Consider the following 25,256-nt stretch of genomic DNA (forward strand, 5'->3'; position numbering starts at 1 on the left):
GAAGAGACAGAACCAGAGGGATCAATTAATCTAAAAAATATAGAAAAAAAAACAGCTGTGACAGCAAGTAACTTGTACTCAAAAAACTGTAACTGAGAACTTGCAAACAGCACTGTGTTCAAAGACACAGCTCGCAATAACTAAAGATACAGAGTGAAAATATTGTGAAGACAGGAAAGCAGGGATGGCCCACAAAGAACTCCCAAAACCAGGGAGGGGTCTGGAATGATCCATGGTACTACAGGAACGAAAATTAGCAGGTAAGGAATAATTTTCTTTTTCCTGTACGTACCAGGATCATTCCAGACGGTGGGATGTACCAAAGCTTCCCCATCATGGGTGGGTCACGGACAGCCCTGCCCGTATGACCCTGTCTCCAAGCTGACCGTGAGACGGCGCGCGAATGTCTAGACGATAATGTCTTGCGAAAGTGTGGAGAGACTTCCATGTGGCCGCCCTAAAAATTTCTTGAGAAGAAACTGCAGAACTTTCTGCCCACAACGTCGCTTGAGCGCGTAGAGAATGCGCCTTAACAGCTAAAGGTGGAGACATACCCACTCCGATGTATGCGGCTATAATCGCTCCTTTCAGCCAGCGAGCAATTGATTGTTTGGATGCCATGCAACCCTTCCTGGGTCCTGACCAAAGGACAAACAAATGATCGGAGAGTCGAAATTCATTAGTGACCTCCAAATAATGTATCAAAGAACGTCGGACATCCAACCGACGCAGGTCAGAAGAATCAGAGGATACAAATGACGGAAGCTCTATCGATTGGTTGAGATGGAAAGTCGAGACCACCTTTGGCAGAAAAGATGGAACTGTCCGCAGGGATACTCCCCCTGGCGTGAAACGAAGGTATGGCTCTCGACAAGATTTATTTATTTATTTATTTATTTAGGGGTTTTATATACCGATTTTCTTGATACAGATCAAATCAACTCGGTTTACATAGAACGATAGTACATTAACAGTAACTAGTCAAACCTCAAAAGAGGAGACAGATTGTGAGCAGAAGGTAAAAAGTTACATTATAACAAGGGTGAGTAACTAGGAATTGGAAATGAAGAGACAGATAATCAAAGTAGAGAGATATAACAGAGAGAAGGGGCTTGAAGCCAACCTCAGGAGAATAACTCTAGCATTATAACATGATTATATGACATTCTGCTAGTTATTGAAGTACAGCTGATTGAAAAATATCTTAGTAGGATATAGTCTAGGAGAGAGGAAAGGCTCTACCGAAAAGCCAAGTCTTCAGTTTCTTTTTAAAATTTATGAGGCAGGTTTCCTGTCGGAGGTCTGGGGGTAGTGTATTCCAAATGGTGGGGCCTGCTGTTGAAAAGGCCCGGTCCCTGATTGATAATCTTTGTACCAATTTGATTGGGGGAACATGAAGGGATCCCTTATAGGCATCTCTCAAAGGTCTAGCTGAAGAGTGTAATTTGAGAGGGTGTAGTAGGTCTAGTGGAGTCTGGTGGTGGATGTTTTTATGAATAATGGTGAGGAATTTGTGAACAATTCTAAAATTAACTGGAAGCCAATGTAGGTCTTTTAAAATGGGCGTGATGTGATCTCTGCGCTTAGTGTTGGTCAAAATCCTTGCAGCTGCGTTTTGGAGTAGTTGCAGAGGTTTTAATGTAACAGCTGGTAGACCTTGTAGGATCGAGTTACAATAATCGACCTTAGAGAACAGGATTGCTTGGAGTACAGTCCTGAAGTCATGGTGATATAGGAGAGGCTTGAGTTTTTTAAGCACCTGTAACTTGTAGAAGCATTCTTTTATAGTATAATTTATAAATTTCTTTAAGCTCAGATGGTTGTCAATAATAACTCCAAGATCTCTAGCATGAGTGATGTGGGAGATAGTGTGCAATTGTTGTAAGTGTAGACTATTTTCAGGGGTGATAAGCAGGATTTCAGTCTTAGCAGTATTTAACACCAGGTTGAGGCTAGTAAGGAGATGGTTAATAGTTTGAAGGTGAGATTCCCATAATTTGATTGCTGAGTCCAAAGAGCCTGTTATAGGAATCAAAACTTGGACATCGTCTGCGTATACGTAGAATTTCAAATTTAGCGACGAGAGGAAATGGCAGAGAGGGAGGAGATAAATATTAAATAGAGTGGGAGATAGAGAGGAGCCCTGGGGGACTCCATGTGGGGAATTAGTATAAGGAGATTCCATATTATTGATTTTAACCTTATAACCTCGATTACTGAGGAATGAGTCGAACCATCTGAAGACAGATCCTGAGATTCCTATGTCAGATAGCCGGTTTAATAATATAGCATGGTTGACTGTATCGAAAGCTGCGGAGATATCAAGGAGTGCAAGCAGGAAGGAGCATCCTTTGTCAAATCCCAGGTATACTTGATCAAGGAGTGATATGAGGAGTGATTCCGTACTATGTTCTTTCCGAAATCCATATTGTGAAGGAAGAAGGATATTATTTTCCTCCAAGTAATTTGATAGTTGATTATTTACTACTTTCTCCATGATTTTGGCTATAAAAGGCAAATTAGATATTGGTCGATAATTTTTTAGATCATCTGGGTCCAAGTTTGGTTTTTTGAGGATAGGTTTGAGAGTTGCTAGTTTGAGAGTGTCTGGGAAGATACCTTGTGAAAATGAGCAGTTAATAATGTCTGCTAGGTATTTGGAGATGGAGTCTGGTATTAGAAGCAATAATTTAGATGGGATATAATCTTGTGGATGAGAGGAGGGTTTCATTCTTTTGAGGATAGTTTCCACCTCTGTAGAATAGGTGGGTTCGAATGTTTCCAATGTTGTGAATGAGTTAGGGCGGTAGAGGGGATCTAAAGAAGGTGTGATAGGATTGGAGGGTAATTTAGCCAAGGTATTAGCGATTTTACTCTGGAAGAAGATGGCCAGTTCATTGGCTTTTGATTGGGCTATATCATCAGAAATTGGTGCTGAAGTAATCTTGGTGAGGTCTGAAACATAAGCGAAAAGGGCCTTTGCATCAAAGAACATATCATGGATACGGTGGGCGTAAAAGTCTCTTTTGGTTCGCAGTGTCATGGTTCTGTAATGATGGAGAGCTGCTTTGTAGATGGCTAGAGATTGAGGATTGGGGGAGTTCCGCCATTTCTTTTCCTTCTGTCTTAGGCTTTGTTTTAATGTGCGAAGCTCCAAAGAGAACCATGGTTGTTTATGTTTCTGAGATGGATTGAAATTCTTTGATGATAGAGGGCATAGATTATTTGCTATGGTTTCAGTGATATTTTGCCAAGAAAGTATAGCTGCATTAGGGTTCGAAAGATCCAAGTTGGGTAGTTTTTTGCATAGAGAATTGTCAAGGGCTTCTGAAGGACAAGATTTCCTATAGTGCAGTGTTGTTGGTGGCAGGGGTGCAAGAGATCCTGTCGTCATTTTAAAAGTGGAGGTGATCATAAAGTGGTCTGACCATGGTACTGGAAGGTAGGAAGGGGATGAGAGTTGTATGAGGCTATTATTTGTGAAGATAAGATCAAGTGTGTGACCCCCTTTATGAGTGGGTTGGGTGATAATTTGGGTAAAGCCCATAGCTGAGAGTGAGGAAAGGAGAGCTTCACAATTAGATGATTGAGGCCTGACATCAATGTGTAGATTAAAGTCCCCAAGGATGATGGAAGGAGTATCCAAGGTCAAGTATTTAGCTATAATTTCCACTAAAGGCGATACATCAAGGTTTAGCAACCCAGGAGGGGCGTAAATGAGGAGGATCTGGAGAGTTTTTGATTTGAACAGGCCTGCCTCCAGCTTAGATGATGAATTGATGGGTTGTTGGGTGAGATTAAGATCTTTTTTGGCTGCTAAGAGAAGTCCTCCTCCTTTTTTCTTTTGTCGAGGTATTGAAAAGACGTCATATATCTGGGTGGGAAGTTGATTTATTAAGACTGTGTCTGTCGGCTTCAGCCATGTCTCTGTGATCGCACAGATGTCTGGTTTGATAGAGCTTGTAGTTCAGAGATCCGACGTGCTGAGCTGATCGCCACCAGGAAAATGGTCTTAAGGGTGACATCCTTGAGTGTGGCCGAACTCAGAGGCTCAAAAGGCGGTGCACATAGAGCCCGGAGTACCAAATTGAGATTCCATGAAGGACAAGGCGATCTAATGGGAGGTTTCAAGTGTTTTACCCCCTTTAGAAAACGTAGAATATCCGGATGTGAGGCCAGGAGCTCCCTGTCATTACTCCGTAGGAAAGCTCCCAAAGCCGCTACCTGAACACGAAGAGAATTATAGGCCAGGCCCAAATCCAGACCCGCCTGTAGGAAGGAAAGCACATGCGCTACTGAGGCCTGCGTTGGCAGAATCGTCTTTGACTCACACCATTCCTCAAAAACCTTCCATACTCTGACATAGGTAACGGACGTGGAAGTCTTCCTAGCTTTCAGGAGCGTCGAGATGACAGACTCTGGATATCCGCGCCTTCTTAATTGGCGCCTCTCAAAAGCCAGGCCGCAAGACAAAAGCGATCTGCCTTCTGAAAAATATTGGCCCTTGGCGAAGGAGACGTGATAGGTGACTGAGTCGAAGCGGGCCTTCCACTGCCAGATTGAGAAGATCTGCAAACCATGGACGTCGAGGCCACTCTGGCGCAACTAGGATCACCGGACCTTGATACGTCTCTATCCGTCAGATGACCTTGCCCACTAGAGGCCACGGAGGAAAGACATACAGAAGACACTGTCGAGGCCAGGGAGGAACTAGTGCGTCGACTCCTTCCGCGCCGTGCTCTCGCCTGCAGCTGAAGAAAAACAGGTGGCCTTTGCATTTGTCGCGGTTGCCATTAGATCCACATGGGGTATCCCCCAACGCTGTATTATCCTCCGCATTGCGTCTTCTGAGAGTTCCCACTCTCCTGGATTCAGGTGTTGCCGGCTGAGAAAATCTGCCTGCACGTTGTCCACGCCCGCTATGTGCGAAGCCGCTAGACGCTGCAAGTGTAGCTCCGCCCACACCATCAAGTCGTCGGTCTCCAAGGAGACTAGATGGCTTCTGGTGTCCCCTTGGCGATTGATATATGCCACGGTGGTCGCATTGTCCGAGAGAATCCGAACCGCTCGACTGCGTACCAGTGGGTAGAACCCCTGCAGCGCTAGAAGGACTGCCCTGGTCTCCAGCGGATTGATGGGTCAAGTGGACTGATCTACCGTCCATCGGCCTTGGAGAGACCTGTCTTGACAAACCGCCCCCAGCCGGTGAGGCTGGCATCCGTGGTGACGACCACCCAATTCGGGTTCTGCGGAGACACTCCCTGAGCTAATCGTTGAGGGTCCAGCCACCACTGTAGACTGCTCAAGACAACACTCGGAATGGGCAGCACTGCCTGAAAATCTCTCGACACCGGGTTCCATCGCGAAAGTAGGGACCTCTGGAGAGGTCGGAGATGAGCGAAGGCCCACGGTACCAAATCGATGGTTGAAGCCATGGTTCCCAGTACCTGAAGATAGTCCCATGCCGTGGGAGTGACGAGAGCCATAAAACCGGTTACTTGAGTGCGCAGAGCCCGAGCTCTGTCCGGGTGCAGAAACACCTTGGCCTGGTTGGTGTCGAAGTGTGCTCCCAGAAAATCCAGCGATTGGGACGGTATCAGTTTGCTCTTTGAGAAATTGACGATCAATCCCAGAGATTGAAGAAGCTGTACCCCTCTGTCGACAGCACGGTAGCCCTGTGCCCTCGACTTCACTCGAATGAGCCAGTCGTCTAGATAGGGATGTACTAGGATACCCTCCCTGCGGAGCGCCACCGCTACCACCACCATGATCTTGGTGAAGACTCGCGGAGCCGTCGCCAGGCCAAAGGGGAGAGCACGAAACTGAAAATGTTGTCCCAAAATCTTGAAGCATAAGAAGCGCTGATGATGGTGATGGATCGGGATGTGAAGGTATGCTTTTGTAAGGTCCAACGAGGCCAAGAATTCTCCCGGATGCACAGCTGCTAACACTGACCGGAGCGTTTCCATACGAAAACGAGGAACTCTGAGACACTTGTTGACCGACTTGAGATCCAGGATAGGTCGAAACGTGCCCTCCTTTTTTGGTAACCACAAAGTAGACCGAATAATGTCCTCTTCCCAGTTCAGAGGCCGCTACCGGGACTATCGCCCCCAGCTGTAGCAGACGATCGAGAGTCTGTCGAACTGCTAATTGTTTGAGGCGGGAACCGCAAGGAGAAAACAGAAAACGGTCTCGGGGTTCGTGTACAAAATCTAATACGTAGCCTTGACTTAAGATGTCCAGCACCCATTGATCTGACGTAATTTGGACCCACTCTTTGTAGAAGAGAGTAAGGCGACCCCCCCCAGGTGGGACCCTCTGGCATCATTGTGAAGCTTTTGAGGAGACACCTGCCCCTTGAGTATCCTTACTGTGGCGGCGTTCACGAAAGGACCGGTTCCAGGTGTGTGATCGTGTAGAAGGCGCTCGAGGTGTTTGCTGTCTGGCAGGACGCGACCTCCGTTGATTCCGGTACCTGTTCCTGGAGGAATAAAAAGATCTAGAAGAACGTGGACAATCTTCTGGTAGCTTGTGCACCGCATTCTCATTAAGAGATTTGATGATCTGATCCAAATCTTCCCCAAACAGGCATCTGCCCTTGAAAGGAAGAGAACTCAGGCGCGTCTTGGACGAAGCATCTGCCGCCCAGTTCCGAAGCCACAAAAAAAAACGGCGAGCGGACACCGCCGCCACCATGGATCGAGCGAGAACCCTTAACAGATCATAAAAAGCATCAGCTCCATAGGCAACCACCGCTTCAAGTCTATCAGCCTGAATAGTCTCTGCCTGTGGCAAAGATTGGGATGTGAGAAGCTGCTGTACCCAACGCAGAGCTGCTCGCTGTGCTAGGGAACTGCAGATAGCAGCCCTCATCCCCAACGCTGAGACCTCGAAGATACGCTTGAGGTACACCTCAAGCTTGCGATCCTGGACATCCTTCAACGCCGTCCCACCCGTAACCGGGATGGTGGTATGCTTCGTGACCGCGGATATCGCCAGTATCCCACTCCCTTGAAATCAATTGCAAGATATTGTGATGCGTGGGAAAAGCTTTCGCTAGGGGTCGCAAGCCCGCTAGCAGGATCCTGTGGCTCGACCGTCCTCCGGATCCTGAGCCACAAGATCCGGAGGAGGGTCGATGTCCATTTCCTGCAGGATGTGGGGAATGAGATCATCCAACTCCGCTGCTTGAAAAATGCGGAGAACACTCGGGTCGACACCCTCTACCTGGGCCGCCAGGGAGGGATCATCCGCATCTGGGTCCTGCCATGAATCCCCCGACAGTTGCTGCAGCGGTGTAGGGACCACGGGAGGGGGCCGAGCGGACCCCCGCACCCCTTGTGGGCAAAGAAGCCTTCCCTAAGGGAGGGTTCGCCATCGAAAGCTGGGTCAAGCAAGTCAGTTTGGGAGGAGGGGGACCCCAATTTCCAAGATTCGGATCCCTGCTCTGTAAAAATGTCTTGTGCATTAAAACGACGAATTCTGGCGAAAAAGCAGGAAGTGCTGATGAAGGACCCCCCGAGGTGTCGTCCCCTTGCCTGCCCTGGTCCATTGCACTCAGAAACCCCATACTGTGAGAGGAAACCTGGAGCGGAGCGTCGACGTCCTCCTCAGAGAGAGCTGCCTCCGAGTCAGCTAACAAAATGGCCGCCGTTCCCGCGCTGAGGGGAAACAGGGCATGCCGCTTCCTGCCGGCGCGGTCCGACTCTCCTCCAAGCTGCCCACCAGGTAAGCCATACTCCCCCTCAGGAAAAGCCGAAGAAAATCCCTCCGAGGGCTGCTGAACCCCTTGCTGAGCTCCGGAGCCGTTAGGCTATCTCTGCATCGCGGCGGGAGGGAGGGGGAGGGGTGGCTGCGGCGCGCGGCAACAACTGAAGCGGCGAAGCAATAGAGCTATCCAGCCTCCGGACCCCTCACCGTCCCCAAGAGACCGTCGGGGAAAGCGCCGATCCGACGGTAAGCAGCTCTGGGGAATGTGTCGTCGCAGAGCTGCAGGGCGGGACTCCAATCACTCCCCGAAGGGGAGGAGGGGAAAAGTACAAACTCCGGGGCTAGGGGGGAGCGGTCGGCACTACCAACTTCACCCCTCACAAATTCCTGTTCCTCCCAACGACTGTAAATAAAATAAAAACAACACTTACCACACTGTAGCCGGGCAAGGAAGAGGAAAAACAAAGAGAAAAATAAAGTGACAGGCAAAAAACACAGGCTGTCAGCAAGTTCCTGACTGGAAAACAGTGTCTCTCTTTGAACGGAGTGGTCCTGTCAGAACACTACAGAACCTATCCCTTAAAAGAAAACCTTTATCTAATATTATTTAATTGATCCCTCAAAGAGAAAATAAAACTAGAAAAGTGCTGGGGACCTCCGTGTCCCCTGCTCAATCTGCTGGAGTTAGAACTATACTGAGGATTGAGGCAAGGGAGGCGTGGCTATATAGGTCCTCCCCTGGGAATTTTTGGTTCTAACTCCATCTGCTGGACAGGGAACATAACCCACCGTCTGGAATGATCCTGGTACATACAGGGAAACAAGCTTTACCTTTTTTTTTTTTTTTGTTTCAAGGCTCTGCGCTCCTTCTTGCTGAGGGTGAGTGACCTGGGCTCCCCTGTATCACCCTCAGCAGCTGGCAGTCCCTGGGTCTTCAACCCCCTGCTCTTTGCCTCTATAATACCAGGGTGGATGGTCCAACCAGGACCTGACAACCCCCTGGGAGGCTTGCACCCTATCCGTTGCCTTCTTCAAAAAATTTTTTTGAAGCTGAAAAACCTTAGAATAAAAGTCTAAGAATAGAAAACCCAATAAACTAATATCTAATCCTAAAATCTAAAGACCAAGCTAGGTAAACCAGACTGAAGGGATTTACACCTCCACCATCTGCTGGAGACAGAGAAATACTGACAGACTCTAGGTGGCACCTCAGGGGTATAGGACAGAGTCAGTTAAAACTTCTCTGTCTCCATCTGCTGGAGGGGAGGCAAAACCCAGGAGTCTGGACTGATCCGGGTTCATACAGGGAAAAAGTGGATTTCCCCAAGTCCACCTTAATGGTTTATATACTTTTCTTCAAGGAATTTGTCTAAACCTTTTTTTAAACGCTACACTAAAAGCTTTTACCACATCCTCAAGCAATGAATTCCAGAGATTAATTATGCATTGAGTAAAAAAATGGAGAAATTACTTACCTGATAATTTCGTTTTCCTTAGTGTAGACAGATGGACTCAGGACCAATGGGTATAGTGTACTCCTGATAGCAGTTGGAGACAGATCAGATTTCAATCTGACATCAGCCCTAGTACATATACCAATGCAGGAAGTGCAGCTCTTCAGTATTCTCCTCGAAAAGCATTGTGGATATATGCATGATTGAATAATTTGAATAACTTGGATAACTTGATTAACTTTATAACTTGATTAATTTGAAACTGGTTGAATTGGTTATAGCTGGAGACCGCCAGTGCCCTCAACTGAGAAACATCGACACACGGTAGGATGGGTGTCCTAGTTGGAGGAAAGCATGGCTTACCAGTGTAATCCTCACTCTCGGGAATGTCGCTGGAGAATTCCATAAATAACGGCAGCCGTGGGTGGGATGCCGAGTCCATCTGTCTACACTAAGGAAAACGAAATTATCAGGTAAGTAATTTCTCCATTTCATAGCATGTAGCAGATGGACTCAGGACCAATGGGATGTATAAAAGCTACTCCTGAACTGGGTGGGAGGCTGCCCGTGGCCCACTTAGTACTGCCCTTGCAAATGCTGTGTCCTCTCGAGCCTGAACATCCAGGCGGGAAAACCTGGAGAAGGTGTGGATGGAGGACCATGTCGCCGCCCGACAGATCTCGGCGGGTGACAGCATATTGTTTTCCGCCCAGGACACTGCCTGGGCTCTAGTGGAATGGGCCTTGACTTGTAAAGGTGGTGGCTTGCCTGCTTCTACGTAGGCCGCCTTGATGACTTCTTTGATCCACTGGGCTATGGTTGCTCGGGAAGGCCGCTTCCCCTTGCTTCTTCCCGCTGTGGAGGACGAATAGATGGTCCGTCTTTCGTACGGATTCTGACCTTTCCAGGTATCGGACTAGGAGTCTGCCAACATTGAGGTGGCGTAGACTGCAAGACTCTTCCGAATTCTTATGCTCCTCTGGTGATGGTAGTGAGATGGTTTGGTTGAGATGGAAGTGAGAAACCACTTTGGGGAAGAAGGACGAGACCGTGCTTAACTGGATGGTTCCCGGGGTGAGTCTGAGGAACGGCTCCTGGCAGGACAGTGCTTGTAGCTCGGAGATACGACATGCCAAACAGACTGCCACCAGGAAGGCTGTCTTCAATGTTAATAGTCAGAGAGACAGGCCGTGAAGAGGTCTGAAGGAGGCTCCTGCTAAGAAATCTAGGACGAGGTTGAGGTTCCAAAGAGGCACCGGCCACTTTAGGGGTGGTCGGATCTGCTTGACTCCTTTCAGAAAGCAGGAGACATCCGGGTGAGAGGTTAGGCTGCCGCTCTCGCTCTTGGTTCCGTAGCATGACAAAGTGGCCACCTGTACCTTGATGCAGATTAGAGATGCAATCCCTTTGTAGGAATTCCAAAATCGCAGGAATTTTGACTGAGCATGGAACGATGTCGCAGTCCTCACACCAGGCTTTGAATACTCTCCAAATCCTTATGATGTCTGGGATGTGGAGAAATTGCGTGCTCGGAGCAGGATGTCAATTACTGCCCCCGAGTATCCGCTCTTCCTTAGGCAAGTCCTCTCAATGGCCAGGCCGTAAGAGAGAATCGGGATGGATCCTAGTGGAGGATCGGTCCTTGTTGGAGCAGGTCTCTGTGTGGAGGTAGCGGGAGGGGGATCCCTGTCAGCAGCCTTCGCATGTCTGCATACCACAGTCTTCTTGGCCAGTCCGGGGCCACTAGAAGTACTGGTCCCCTGTGGTGTTCTATCCTGTGGATGATTGCGCCCAATAGGGGCCACGGTGGGAAGGCGTATAATAGAGTTTCCTATGGCCAGGCCTGTACCAGGGCATCGATTCCCTGGGACTGAGGATCCCGCCTACAGCTGAAGAAGCTGGACACTTGGTCGTTGGACCGGTTTGTCAGGAGATCCATAGTTGGTGTTCCCCAACGGTTTACTATCAATTGGAATGCTGTGGTCGACAGCCTCCATTCTCTTGGGTCTATACTTTCTCTGCTGAGGTAATCCGCAGCGACGTTGTCTTTCCCGGTGATGTGGACGGCCGAGATCTCTTGAAGGTTTGCTTCCACCTATGACATTAGGGAGTCTATTTCCAGAGACACCTGTTGGCTTCTGGTTCCTCCCTGACGGTTGATGAAGGCCACTGTTGTGGCATTGTCCAACATTACTCTGACTGATTCGTCTCGGAGTCTGTGACCGAACCGTAGGCAGGCTAGTCTGACTGCCCAAGCTTCTAGGCGATTGATGTTCCATCCCGACTCTTCTTTGTTCCATTGCCCCTGGGCGGTTAGCTCCTGGCAGTGTGCTCACCATCCTCTTAAGCTGGCGTCCGTGGTGAGCAGGATCCAGTTGGTGAGGATAGTCTTCTTGTAGCTACCATTGTAGTTGGGTCCGCACTTTGTCCGGGAGCTGAAGACGTACGGTGTAGTTCTGGGACAGCGGATTCCATCGTGATAGTAGTGAGCATAGTAGGGGTCTCATGTGAGCTTTTGCCCATGGCACTACTTCCAGTGTGGATGCCATGAGGTCGAGGACTTGGAGGTAGTCCCATGCCGTGGGGCAAAGCTCGCTCAACAGGGTTCGCAACTGGGTCATCAGTTTTGACCTCCTTGTCGGTGTCAGGATGACCTTGTCTTGTTTGGTGTCGAACCGGACTCCCAAGTATTCTAGAGATTGGGAGGGCTGCAGACAGTTCTTGTTTGTGTTGACCACCCACCCGAGGCTCTCCAGTAGAGTTTTGACTCTGTTGGTCACCTGGTGGCTTTCCTCTGGGGATTTCGCCCTGATCAGCCAATCGTCTAGATAAGGGTGTACGAGGATTCCTTCCTTCCTCAGTGTTGCTGCCACTACCACCATGATCTTGGTGAATGTCCGGGGTGCTGTGGCTAACCCGAATGGTAGTGCCCGGAACTGGGAGTAACGGTCCAAGATCGTGAAGCGTAGAAAACGCTGATGCTCTTGATGGATCGGAATGTGTAGGTAGGCTTCTGACAGATCCAGGGATGTAAGGAACTCTCCTGGTTGTATCGCTCTTATTACCAAGAGTAGGGTTTTCATGCGGAAGCGAGGAATCTTCAGGTGGTGGTTGACCAACCTGAGGTCCAGGATGGGCCGGCGCGTTTCTCCTTTCTTGGGAACGATAAAATAGATGAAATAATGCCCAGTATTTATTTGTTGTGTGGGCACCGGTGTTATAGCCTCTAAGGCTAGCAATCTGGTCAGTGTAGCTTCCACTACCATCCTCTTGGAAGGGTCGTGGCAGGGGGATTCCACAAACTTGTCTGGAGGGAGGTGATGGAAATCCAGGTAATATCCCTCTCGAATGATGGCTAGGACCCACTTGTCCGAAGTTATCTCGACCCATCTTTTGTAGAATAGGGCAAGTCTGTCCCCTATAGCTTCTTCTTTTGGAAGGGTCGGCTGATTTTCATTGTGGGGTGCAGCTGGGGCCTGGGCCCGAGCCAGCTCCCCTTTTGTTGTGCTTGTTCCGAAAGGACTGGCTCCTGCCTGCAGGGTGAGCCGCTTGATATGTGCTTCTGTATGGGTTGAAGAGTTGTGAACCTCTGCCCCTGGAAGTTCGGGGGAAGGGTCGCTGGTTTCTCTTATTCCTGTCTTCCGGTAGCCGCGGTAGTGGGGAATCGCCCCATTTGTTGGATAGTTTCTCTAGTTCACTTCTGAACAGGAGGGTTCCCTTGAAGGGCATCCTTGTGAGTCTCGTTTTGGAGGATGCGTCGGCCGACCAGCTTCGGAGCCAGAGTTGTCTTCTGGCTGCCACAGCTGATGTCACTCCTCTAGCTGCAGTGCACACCAGATCAAAAGCGGCATCCGTGAGGAATGATACTGCTGGTTCCAGGGCTTCCCCCGGAGTATTGTTGCTGGTCTGTGATAAGCAGGTGCGTGTCACCACGGCACAGCAGGCCGCGATCTGTAGAGACATAGCAGAGACGTCAAAAGACTGAGGATGGATTCCAGACATCTGTCTTGAGCATCCTTGAGTGCTGCTCCTCCCTCAACTGGGATAGTAGTGCACTTCGAGACCGCGCAGACAATGGCATCCACTTTCAGACATGCCAGGAGATCTTTGGCAGCTGGGTCCAGAGGGTACATGGCTGCCAGGGCATGCCCCCCCTTTGAAAGTAGTCTCCAGGGCATCCCATTCAGGTCAATTAGCTGGACAGCTTGTAATAAAGGGAAATGACAGGAGGTCTGACGGAGTCCCTCTAGCAAGGGATTCGTCTTAGGTTCCCCCGAGGCACTTGTGCCCGGGATAGCGAGCTCTTTCAAACTGTGTGTGACCAGGTCTGGAAGCTCGTCCTTGGTGAAGAAGCGCCTCATCGGTGAGGTTCTGTTCCCGGAGGGAGTTCCCCTTCCTCCAGGGGTTCTGATTCCTCATCTGAGTTGTCCGTGTCTCCGAAGGTGGAGCTTCCGGGCGTTGGAATCACTTCCCTGGGCACAGAGGGTCCCGGGATGTTAAGTCCTCTGGCGGAGGTTGTGGCCATATTATCGGAGGTCCCGATTGCATGTGGACGAAAGGTATGCAGGCCTTTGAAGAATTCCACCCAGGAGATAGATGCTGGGTCTAAATTAAGAGGTGCCGTGTCCCTGGGGAGCCCTGTTTGAGGGAGGGTCCCACTGGGAGACGCTAGGTCTGGCGTACTGTTTGAGAAGCTAGAGCCCGGTACCAGTTGGGGATGGCCATGGGCTGGTTACCCCAGGGCCTCCTTGCACTGTATACACAGGGCCGTGGCCTCCTCGTGCTGTGCAGCTCTAATGTGGCATGCTGGGCAAAGACCCTGAGTCTTGAGCTTATTTTCCGGTGGTGCCATGGCTTGTGCGCATAAAATACAGGGCCCGGGTGGCTTAGTTATGCGTCGAAGTTGTGCTAGTAGGATTGGTATGCGCTCAGGGAGATGTGCGCGCTGTTGTGCGTACAGATCGAAGTTATGCGCCTGACAGTAAGCGCGTGGCTATGTGCATCACTTGTGCGCACAGTACAGATGTTGTGCGCACAGCTCGCCTCTGTGCGCACGGATTGGGGCGGCGGACAGGTTAGCTAACAGATCAAAATGGTGACGGCAACCACGCGGACAATATTGCGACCACCTTGGAGGGTCTCCACGTGGGAGGACCCTCGGATCTGACCGGGGTCTAGCTCTGCTAGGGCAGATCAACCTGGTGGCACTGGTCCCGGCTGGCGACCTGTGCGACTCCTCGAGCTTCGGAGACCGGAGACTTTTAAATAGATTTCTACCTTACCTTGTCTCGGTGCTTCCCGGTCTCGTCTGGGCAGTCTCCGGCTGCGGGGGGAGAGGGAAAATACCTTCACCGCCGCGCTCGAAGTTGCACCTGCTGCCTCTCAGCCTCACCCGATGTTGGGGGCTAGGTCCCTGCTGAGGGTCGGCTGCCGGCCCGAGGCTTACCTCTGAGGGATCGCGGAAATCACCTCGAGAATTCTCAACTGGGGGAGGGACCCAATGGGTGTCACTGCAGGAGATCGGGGCTCGTCTGTAGAGGTAAGATTTCTTCTTGATTTGGTTTTTCTTTGCTAAAATACTCTTAACGCTGTGCTAGCGTGCATAGAGTCCCGAACTGCTATGGAGACGGAAAATACTGAAGAGCTGCACTTCCTGCAGGGGTATATGTACTAGGGCTGACGTCAGATTGAAATCTGGCCCGTCTCCAACTGCTATCAGGAGTACACTACACCCACTGGTCCTGAGTCCATCTGCTACAGGCTAGGAAAATACCTTCTCCTTTTTGTCTTAAATGTATCACCTAGTAACTTCACTGAAAGTTCCCTAGTCTTTGTACTTTTTGAAAGAGTAACAACAGATTCGAGTTTACTTATTCCGCTCCCACTCCACTCATTTTATAGACCTCTATCACATCTCCCCCTCAGCAGTCTCTTCTCCAAGTTGAAGAGCTTTTCCCCATAGAGTAGCCGTTCCATCCCATCATTTTGGTTGCCATTCTCTGTATCTTTTCTAATTCTGCTATATCTTTCTTGAGATGTGGTGACCAGATCTGAACACAATACTCAAAGGGGTAGATTTTCAAACACGGCGCGTTCGTGTACTTTTGCTGGCACATCAGGCGCAAGCAAAAGTACGCGGGATTTTAGTAGATACGCGCGTAGCCGCACGTATCCGCTAAAATCCTGGATCGGCGCGCGCAAGGCTATCAATTCCGAATAGCCGGCGCGCGCCGAGCCGCGCAGCCTACCCCCGTTCCCTCCGAGGCCGCTCCGAAATCGGAGCGGCCTCGGAGGGAACTTTCTTTTGCCCTCCCCTCACCTTCCCCTCCCTTCCCCTACCTAACCCACCCACCCGGCCCTGTCTAAACCCCCCCTTACCTTTGTCGGGGGATTTACGCCTCCCGGAGGGAGACGTAAAACCCCGCGCGCCAGCGGGCCGCTAGCGCGCCGGGACGCGACCTGGGAGCGGGTCCGGAGGGTGCGGCCACGCCCCCGGACCGCCCCGGGCCATAGCCACGCCCCCGGGCCCGCCCCCGGAACGCTCCCGACACGCCCCGATAACGCCGCGCAGTTCGGGCCCGCCCCCGACACGCCCCCCTCAGAAAACCCCGGGGCTTACGCGAGTCCCGGGGCTCTGCGCGCGCCGGTAGGCCTATATAAAATAGGCTCACCGGCGGGCAGGGCCCTGCTCGCCTAAATCCGCCCGGTTTTGGGCGGATTTAGGCGAGCAGGGCTCTTAAAATCCGCCCCAAAGTGCGGTAGCACCATGGAGCAATACAGAGGCACTATATCATCCTCTATTTGCTTGGCTCTCCTTTTATTATAAGGGAGAGCCAAGTTTTGACACATTGCTGATAAACATAGAATGTGGAATGCAAATACAAACAGTTGACAATTGATAAATTTGTTTGAATGCTTGCTGTTGCCAACATGCACATGTAAAAGTGGCAACTCCGTGTGCCATGAAAAAAGTTACTTCAAAACTATATTTTAAAAACCTACCATATCTTCATTTGCAGCAGGTTTGGTCTCAGAGAGTAGCTGCTTTGGAGGTTGGACAACAGTAGGCATTATTTGATTATGAAGAGCAGTTTCCTCCTCAGTTGCTTCCTCAAGCATCTAGAAGGGAAATAGCACAGCACACTAAGACAGTAATTTTCAAAAGACTTCTGTGGGTAAACTTTTTTATGCGCAGAAATATCCTTTTAAATAACTGCCCACCCGAGAATGAGTAAATCTGCATGCATGTTTACCCAGACTGAGCAGGAGCAATCCAGGGGCGAGGTTCAAGAGGGATTTGGATTTACACACATACTTCTGGATTTCCAAGTGAAATACAATACAGGGTGATTAAAAAAGATGGACCTGATTTTGAAATATACTGCTTTGAAACTGGGTCCATTATTTTGAAACACCCTGTACTTAAGCTTTGCAAAGTTTTCATCAACTTCACGAACTACAATTTAAAAAGGTTAATCATGAAAATTCATAGGTACATTAAAATTTCTTATCAGAAATAGAACAGAAGCATCTTACCCATCCTATGGCTTCAAACATTTTTAAATCAAGTGGATCTCCTGAAAGCACCCCTTCAATTTTCGTAAGTGAATGACAAGTTGCCATGCAAGCAATAAAATGAGACTTCACCAGGCTCTCATTGCAAGCCTTCTCTTCTGGCAAAAGGAAGCTAGAAGAATGAGAGCACGCTTGTTAGTTTGTTTCCTCATAAGTATGACATTAACTACTCAAGAAATAGATGTGAGGAAGTACAATTTTAATATATATAAAAAAACACAATGAGCTAGACAGTCCTAATAGGCTGGCAACAGTAAGGCTCACAAAATCTAGAAATCATAAAAAGCAGAGTTGATTACCTGTAATGGGTGTTCTCCTAGGACAGCAGGATGTTAATCCTCACATATGGTGACATCATCAGAATAGAGCCCAATCACGGAACACTTTTGTCAAAGTTTCTAGAACTTTGACTGGCACACTGAGCATGCCCAGCATACCACCAACCCTGCATCCAGTAGGGATATCCTCACCCCCCCCCCCCATCTCATTTGTAGCAAAAAGTACGAGCGAAAAATAAAATATTAAAACATAGGCGAACCAAACTCCACAGGGTGGTGGGCGGGTTTCGTGAGGACTAACATCCTGCTGTCCTGGGAGAAAACCTGTTACAGGTAAGCTTTCTCCCAGGACAAGCAGGATAGTAGTCCTCACATATGAGTGAATAGCGAGCTACAGGATGCCCGAGTAAAGTGAACCAAAAGCACCCAACAAAGTGCAACAGGCACACAACAGGGGTGGTTTTGGGTATGAGAGCAGCCAGAGTTTCACAGCGGGTCGCAGGAAGGAAGTTGGGTTATTAAGCTGGAAACAAATTATGTAGGACAGACTGGCCAAAGACGGAAACCTGTCTGTCAGCCTTGTCGAGACAATAATGAGCTGCAAAGGTGTGGAGAGAGCTCCATGTGGCAGCTCGGCAGATGTCAGCAATAGGTAAAGAATGGAGGTGTGCTACTGACGTTGCCTTGGCTCTGACTGAATGCACTTTCACACGTCCCTGTAGTGGAGGGCCTGCTTCTTGGTAGCAGATAGTAATACAATCCGCCAGCCAGGTGGATAGGGTCTGCTTGCCCACCGGAACTCCCAGTTTCGTTTTATTGAAGGAGACAAACAGCTGGGTGGACTTCCTATGGGCTGAAGTGCGGTCCAAATAAAAAGCTAGAGCACGTTTACAGTCCAAGGAATGCAGAGCCCGTTCACCTGGGTGTGAAGGGGGTTTTGGAAAAAAATGTGGGTAGTATTATGGATTAATTTAAGTGGAAATCAGATACTACTTTTGGTAAAAATGTTGGGCGAGTGCGTAGCACCACACGGTCATGTAGAAATTTCGTGTAAGGTGGGTAAGTTACCAGCGCCTGAGTTCACTTACTCTGCTGGCCGATGTTAAAGCAAGTAGGAAGAGCACTTTCCAAGTGAGATTCCATAGCTCGCAGGAGTGTAGAGGCTCAAACGGAGGTCGCATGAGCCATGCTAGTACCACATTGTGGTCCCAAGCCGGAACTGGAGGACGCAGTGGAGGCTTCAGTTGGAGTAGGCCTCTCATAAAGCGCCCTACAAGGGGTTGCGTTGAGATCGGAACATCTCCTATGCCCTTGTGGTAAGCAGCTATAGCGCTGACATGCACTCGGATGGAGGAAGTTTGTAGACCAGACTCCAAAAGGTGCCAGAAGTAGTCCAGGAAGTTTGTTGTGCGGCAGGAAAAGGGATCTATTTCTTTTGTCGTGCACTACAAGGCGATTCTTTTCCATTTGGAACAATAAGATTTCCGAGTAGAAGGCTGTCATGAAGCTACGATGACTTGGGACCCACTGTCAGAAAGGTTGAGGGATTGCAGCATCAACCTTTCAACATCCAAGCTGTGAAAGACAGGGAGTGGAGGTTCAGATGACACAAAGGAAAATTTTCGTTCCTGTAGTACCACGGATCAGTCCAGACTGCTGGGTTATGCCTCCCTTCCAGCAGATGGAGTCAGAGAAAAAGCTGAAAGGCACCCCCTAATAACCCGGTGTGCCATCTACGATCCTTCAGTATAATCAATATCAAAGCAGAATGAAGACAATCTAACAGCCAATGACTAGACAAAAAGAACATATATCAACAAGAACCTGTGAAAACTATATTCTTCCTTTGTTTTTTGTTTTTTTTTTGCAATCTGTAAATTCACTTTATAGGAAGATAAATAAGGAAATCGAGCGGACTTACCAAAACACAATTCACCTGGGTGGGCGTCTGGACTGATCCGTGGTACTACAGAAACGAAAATTAGCAGGTAAGAACTAATTTTCCTTTCCCTGTACATACCCGGATCAGTCCAGACTGCTGGGATGTACCCAAGCCACCTTAAATGGGTTGGGACCCAGAAAGTCCCGCTCGAAGCACTACGCTACCAAAACAATCGACGTCCGGAGCTCAGACATCCAAGCGGTAATGCTTAGCAAAAGAGTGTAAAGATTTCCAAGTTGCTGCTCGGCAAATCTCCTGTGGGGAAACACATTGGTTCTGTGCCCAAAAGGCTGCTTGAGATCTGATCGAATGAGCTTTAAGACCATCCGGTACCTGCCACCCATGGCATATATAAGCCGAAGCTATAGTTTTTTTTAACCATCGGGCAATAGTAGCTTTGGATGCTTTATGTCCTTTCTTAGGACTGCTCCATAAGACAAAAAGATGGTCTGATAATCGAAAGGCATTAGTCACTTCTAAGTACCGAAGAAGTACCCAGCGGACATTCAATTTACGCAAATCATGAGCTTGAGGAGACCTGTGATCCAAATCTGAAAAAGCCGGTAACTCCACTGACTGATTCATGTGAAAGGCTGAAACCACCTTCAGCAGAAAAGAAAGCATCAACCTAAGTGAAATTCCCGAATCAGAGATCCGCAAGAACGGTTCCCTGCAGGACAAAGCTTGAATCTCTGATATCCGTCTGGCTGAACAGATAGCCACGAGGAACACCGCCTTGAGCGTCAAATCCTTCAACGTAGCCCGCTTGAGAGGCTCAAAAGGAAGACCGCACAGCCCCCGGAGGACCAGATTCAAACTCCACGAAGGGCACACTGGACGCACTGGAAGGTGTAAATGTTTGGCCCCCTTTCAGAAAGCGTGCCACATCGGCGTTCAGCCGAGTTGCCATCAAGTCCAGTCGGGGTACTCCCCACCGACGAGTCAAGAGCCTCATCGCTTCCTCGGACAGCTCCCACTCTCCGGGATCTAGCCATTGGTGACTGAGAAAATCTGCCTGAACGTTGTCCACTCCGGCTATGTGAGACATCACTAAGCGTTCGAGACTGCGTTCCACCCAGACCATGAGCTTGTCCGCTTCCGCGGCCACCGGCCGACTTTTTGTTCCCCCTTGACGACTGATATTCGCCACAGTGGTCGCATTGTTGGAGAGAACCCTTATGGACTGATGGTGGACGAGGGGGAGAAAGCTGCGCCGCGCTAGATGAACCGCTCTCGTCTCCAAATGATTTATGGAGCACTTGGACTCCTGAGTTGTCCACTGCCCTCATGCCGATCGCAACTGACAAACTGCCCCCCCAACCGGAGAGACTGGCATCCATTGTCACAATCATCCACTGGGGATTCTCCAGGTCCATCCCCAGCTGTAAGTGCTTGGGAACCAACCACCATCTGAGACTGCTCCTGGCTGGATCCATGAGAGGTAAGCATAAATGGAACTCTTCGGACTTGGGATCCCAGCAGGAAAGCAACACCCTCTGCAAAGGTCTCATATGAGCGAACCCGCAGGGAACCAACTCCAGAGTAGACGTCATAGATCCAAGAACTTGCAAGTAGTCCCTTACCTTGGGCAAAGGGAGGGCCAATAGATGGCGAACTTGAGTCATCAGCTTGTTCATTCTCTCCCTGGGAAGGAAAACTTTGCCTACTACCGTGTCGAAACAGGCTCCCAGGAATTCCAACACCTGAGACGGAACCAGTTGACTCTTGGAGAAATTGACAACCCAGTCGAGCGACTGATGACGATGCAAAACCGACTGAACCACCTTCCTGCAAAGGTCTTCCGACTTTGCTTGAATCAGCCTGTCGACCAAATAGGGATGAACTAGGATCCCCTCCCGCCAGAGAGCTGCTGCCACTACCATCATTACCTTGGTGAAAACACGGGGAGCCGTCGCTAAACTTGTTGCGACAGTCACTTCCAGACGGCTTCACTCCGCCTACCTTTCCTTTTTTGCAACTCCTTCTGCTCTTCATGGACGCCTGGCTGCTGTCCTCTCCAGCGTCCCCGGACCGGCTTGGGCGCTGCCTCCCGCCATGTTCTCCAGGTACCTTAGGGCGTGCGTGCCGCGCGGCCCTCATTCTTATTTCCTCATTGGCGCGTCCCCCTGTGATGATGTCACGCTGCCCGGATATTTAAGCCTAATGTTTATTGCTAGCCGTTGAGTTAGCAAGGGTGTTCTTACGGATGGGATTCGCTCTCCGTACCCAGCTAGTCTGCCTTCCAACTACCATTGGACTCTTTCTGCTAAAGGTGTACCCGTTCCTCGGGGGCCTCTTTGCTTCTTTCAGGTCGCTATCAGATAACTGGAACTCGCTCCTCGAGGGCCCATGTTCCCTGACCCGCTGCCTGCATCTATCTCCTCTTCTACTTGGAAGAATTTCGCTACAGACACCATCAGTGAGTACTACTATCATCCACTTCTCAGAGCTGTCTCCCTGGAACCAGGTACTCGCTCCTCGAGGGCCTGCCTCCATTCCAGCGCCAGTGCCATCTCTTACGTGGATCCGCTGTGTGAGTACTTTGCCAACAAGACTCTTTTCTCCCAGGGATCTGGTACTCGCTCCTAGAGGGCCAGCTCTCCCTATCTCGGGGTTCCTCCATATTTGGGACTCTGTGAATGTTCTATTGTACTCACTTTCTCAGTTCTCTCCACTACAGCACTGCTACCGGAGGAACCACTGTTCCAGCGCACTGGGGAATACTAGTCCAACCGGACTACATTTTCTACTCACTACTGCCACCTCTGGTGGCTTCTCAAACTGTCTAAATAAAGAACTATCTTTCAGGCCGATGCAGTAAAGCGCGGCCGCGGTTACCCTGCTTCTAACCCGCTTTGTACCCACAATTTGGCCGCGTAAGTCCAACCCGCAATTCACTATCCCTTTTAACCCATCCTTACCGCTTCTTTAAATCAACAGGTAACCCTTTCCGCCTGCGGCATGTATATGATATGTAAACGATCGGATTAGTTATTCCTTCCCATACAGTAACGTGCGCCCCGATTATTGCCTTTTTAACCTGCAGTTTTGCCGCGTGTTTAACCTGCTAATTTACCGCCAATCCTTACTGCTCAGGTAATGAATGCACACCGTGACCTGAGCGCCCGGCTGGACGTCCGAGGTCACGGCGTGCGCTCATTCACCATCGCCGGCGAGGGCTGCTGGAAGCCGCCTCGCATGGGGAGCGCCCGATCCGCCCCGGGCTGCTGAAGCCGCTCTCGCCGACTGCCCCCGGGAGGAGGGGAAAGAGGATTGGGGCTGCTCCGGAGACCATCACCCATGGATGCGGCCAGGGCAAGTGAGCGGGGGCTGGGGGAAAGTTTGCCCGATCCTGTTGAGTGCAGGTTTTATCATGCACAACAATGCTCCACCACCCTGGGTTTGAAAGTTATTTTTCAGAATACTGTTCGCATTGCAGTGGAAAGGAGAATGCATTGACATAGCGGAGAGAGGAACTGGGACGCTTAAAAAAAATCTTTCGTCCTTCCAGTGATAGGATTAGTCGCGATCTGAAGAGTGGCTTTCCCGGTGCGTTGGATTTTAGGTTATGCTTGGAAACAACAGGTCCTTCCTAATACGTTTTTCTTTTGGTCTGATTTGATTGTATTTTTTTCCCCTAGGGGAATTGTCTTGCTAAATCATGACCCTTGCTGTTAATGGCCGGCTGATACTTCTCTGATCCTTTTCTTTTGCTTAAAGTTGGGATCCACTTCCTGGTACCTGTCATTTCAAATGTCATCATACTGTATAGCGCTCTATACAGTAAAATGGATTGCGCTTCATGGACGCTTCTTGGACGCGGCTTGCATTTGCATGCCATTTAAATAATGTATCAAGCAGTATGTGATCCGAACTGTGCGCGCGTGGCAAACGAGCGGGTGCCCGGCAGTGCCGCACTTTTTCTACCGCGTCCTTACTGAATCGGCCTGTGTGCTTGTGTGTCCAGAGCTGAGCCTGACCTGTGGGCGTGGTCAGTTGCCACAGTGTCCAAGGGTCCACCCAAACCTCACTAACTATAACAAAACTGAACAGAAGTGCTTGAAACTGGTAATGGTCGCCCAACACCATGAACCACAGAAACCTCTGATGATGCTCTTGGATGCCGATGTGCAGGTAAGCCTCCGTCAAATCCAAAGAGGCCAAAAATTTGCCTTTGTGGATGGCCGCAATGACGAATCTCAAAGTCTCCATGCGAAAGCGAGGTACTCTAAGCGCCCGGTTGACCACCTTCAAGTCTAAAATCGGATGGAAGGAGCCCTCCTTCTTGGGGGCCCATGAAATAAATGGAGTATCTGCCGATCCAGCATTCACCCGGCGGAACCGGGACGATTGCTCCCAGAGCCTTCAAACGACACAGGGTCGGGAGTACCACCTGCTGTTTTGCCCGAGGCCAACAAAGAGACCTAGAAAAGATCCCGCAGTGGGCGAGCAAAATCTAAAGCATAACAGTGTTCTATAAAGTTTAAGACCCACTGATCCGACATGATTTTGACCCATTCCTCGCAAAACAGAGAGGTGACCTCCGATCTCTGGAACGGAGGAATAGGCCGGTGCACCTTCATTGGGTAGACTTGTTGGCAGAGAATCCTTGGGAGGGATCCTTGCCACGAAAGGAATGGGCCCAAGCCTGGGACCTCGATGACGACTGGCGAGGAGGAAAGGACGGGGCTCTACTCGACCGAAAACAATGTTAACCCCAAAAACGACCCTGAAAAGAACCCAAGAGCGAGAAGACCTGGGCTTGTCCTCCGGCAAATTGTAAACCTTGTTATCCCCTAAGTCCTTAATGAGATGTTCCAGATCATCCCCGAATAAAAGCTTCCCTTTGAACGGGAAGGACCCCAGCTGAGATTTGGAAGAGATGTCAGCCGACCAATTGCGGAGCCAAAGAAGCCTCCTTGCTGACACAGCCAAGGACATCATGTGAGAGGAGGTATGTAGGAGATCATACAGGGCATCCGCAGTGTAAGCTACCGCTGCTTCCATCCGCTCCGCCTGTTCCGCCTCTACAGGGGGAAGCTCCTGAGCCATAAGCAACTGCTGTACCCACCAAAGGGTAGCTCTCTGCATGAGACTACTGCAGACGGCTGCCCTAACGCCAAGCGCAGACACCTCAAAAATCCGCTTGAGGAGGATCTCCACCTTCCTATCCTAGAGATCCTTAAGGGCAGCCGCTCCTGTTACCGGAATCGTTGTGCGCTTGGCGATCGCAGAGACGGCCGCATCGACTTTAGGAATCTTAAGAATTTCTAAGGACTTGTCCGGGAGCGGATAAAGCTTCTCCATGGCCCTACTAACCCACAGACTGGCTTCAGGGGCGTCCCATTCCTGGGACATGAGCTGAAAGACTCGGGTGAAAGGGAAAAGTTCTAGGAAGAGCGTGAAGACCCAACAAAACAGAATCCCCCGGGGAAGGCTCCGCCACTGGCTGCGGCGCTGGAATATCGAGTTCCGCGAGCACATGAGGGTTCAGAGGATCTAGCTCATCCCTGCGAAATAACTGGAGGACCCGCAGGTCATCCCCCTTAACCGGAGCGGAATTGTCAATGTCATCGCCCGTGTTCGCAGAGAGAGGGTCTTGGGGCGTGGGATTAGGAGGGGGAGAAGGCGGTGTTACCACTGTGTCAGGAGCTGGACGGGGTAGCCGGGCCCTAGTAGCCTCCTGACCTTCAACAGGCCTGGGAATCTTTGCCGGAGGAGAATCCTGCAAATTCAAATCAGCCTCAGCCTCCATGTAAGCCTTATGCAGTAACAAAACAAATTGTGAAGAAAAGGGGTACTGCCTCTTCTGGAGGCAAGGAAGGAGGAGATGGAGGATCAAGGGGTGCTGTCTCTTCTGGAGGCAAGGAAGGAGGAGATGGAAGATCAATTCCTGAATCGAGAGGCCTTTCAGGGCTTAAATTAGGGGGCGATGGAAAATCCCCTCCCCGGAGCCCTGCGCAGTATCGGAGCCCGAGTTACCCAAATGGCCACCACTCCCGCGCTTATCGGGGACGTGGCTGGCCGTTTTTTCTGAAGTAGCTGATTCCTGTCTAATCCTCGCGGCCGCGGGAGAGATAATCTTTTGCCTACTACAGGCCATTGTGAAGGGCCTTCACCCCCGGGGATGCAGCGTGAGTATAGGCCTTCGCGGGAGAGCCGTGCTGCTGATTCTCCACAGGCTGAACACCGCGATCCCCGCAGCATGGTAAGTCGAGCTGCAGGGGGAAATCAGCTGGGTAATAGAAATCACCTTCTGGAGTCCCGGGAGAATAAGCAGGCTCACTCGGCTCA

The 25,256-nt window shown here is 50.1% G+C and overlaps 1 protein-coding gene across 8 annotated transcripts in view; it reads right to left on the bottom strand.

Moving 5' to 3' along the window:
* The window catches only part of ATP13A3 (ATPase 13A3), a 535,999-nt gene that overhangs the window by 281,465 nt on the left and 229,278 nt on the right, over positions 1–25,256 (bottom strand). For all 8 annotated transcript variants that reach the window (XM_029615360.1, XM_029615358.1, XM_029615363.1 and 5 more), the window contains 2 exons: positions 16,704–16,854; positions 16,170–16,286 (listed from right to left, as the gene is read on the bottom strand). In XM_029615360.1, coding sequence (XP_029471220.1) covers positions 16,170–16,286; positions 16,704–16,854 — 268 coding nt within the window. The remainder of the gene's footprint in view (positions 1–16,169; positions 16,287–16,703; positions 16,855–25,256) is intronic.

Source organism: Rhinatrema bivittatum, chromosome 9 (assembly GCF_901001135.1).
Source record: "Rhinatrema bivittatum chromosome 9, aRhiBiv1.1, whole genome shotgun sequence".
Taxonomy (NCBI): domain Eukaryota; kingdom Metazoa; phylum Chordata; class Amphibia; order Gymnophiona; family Rhinatrematidae; genus Rhinatrema; species Rhinatrema bivittatum.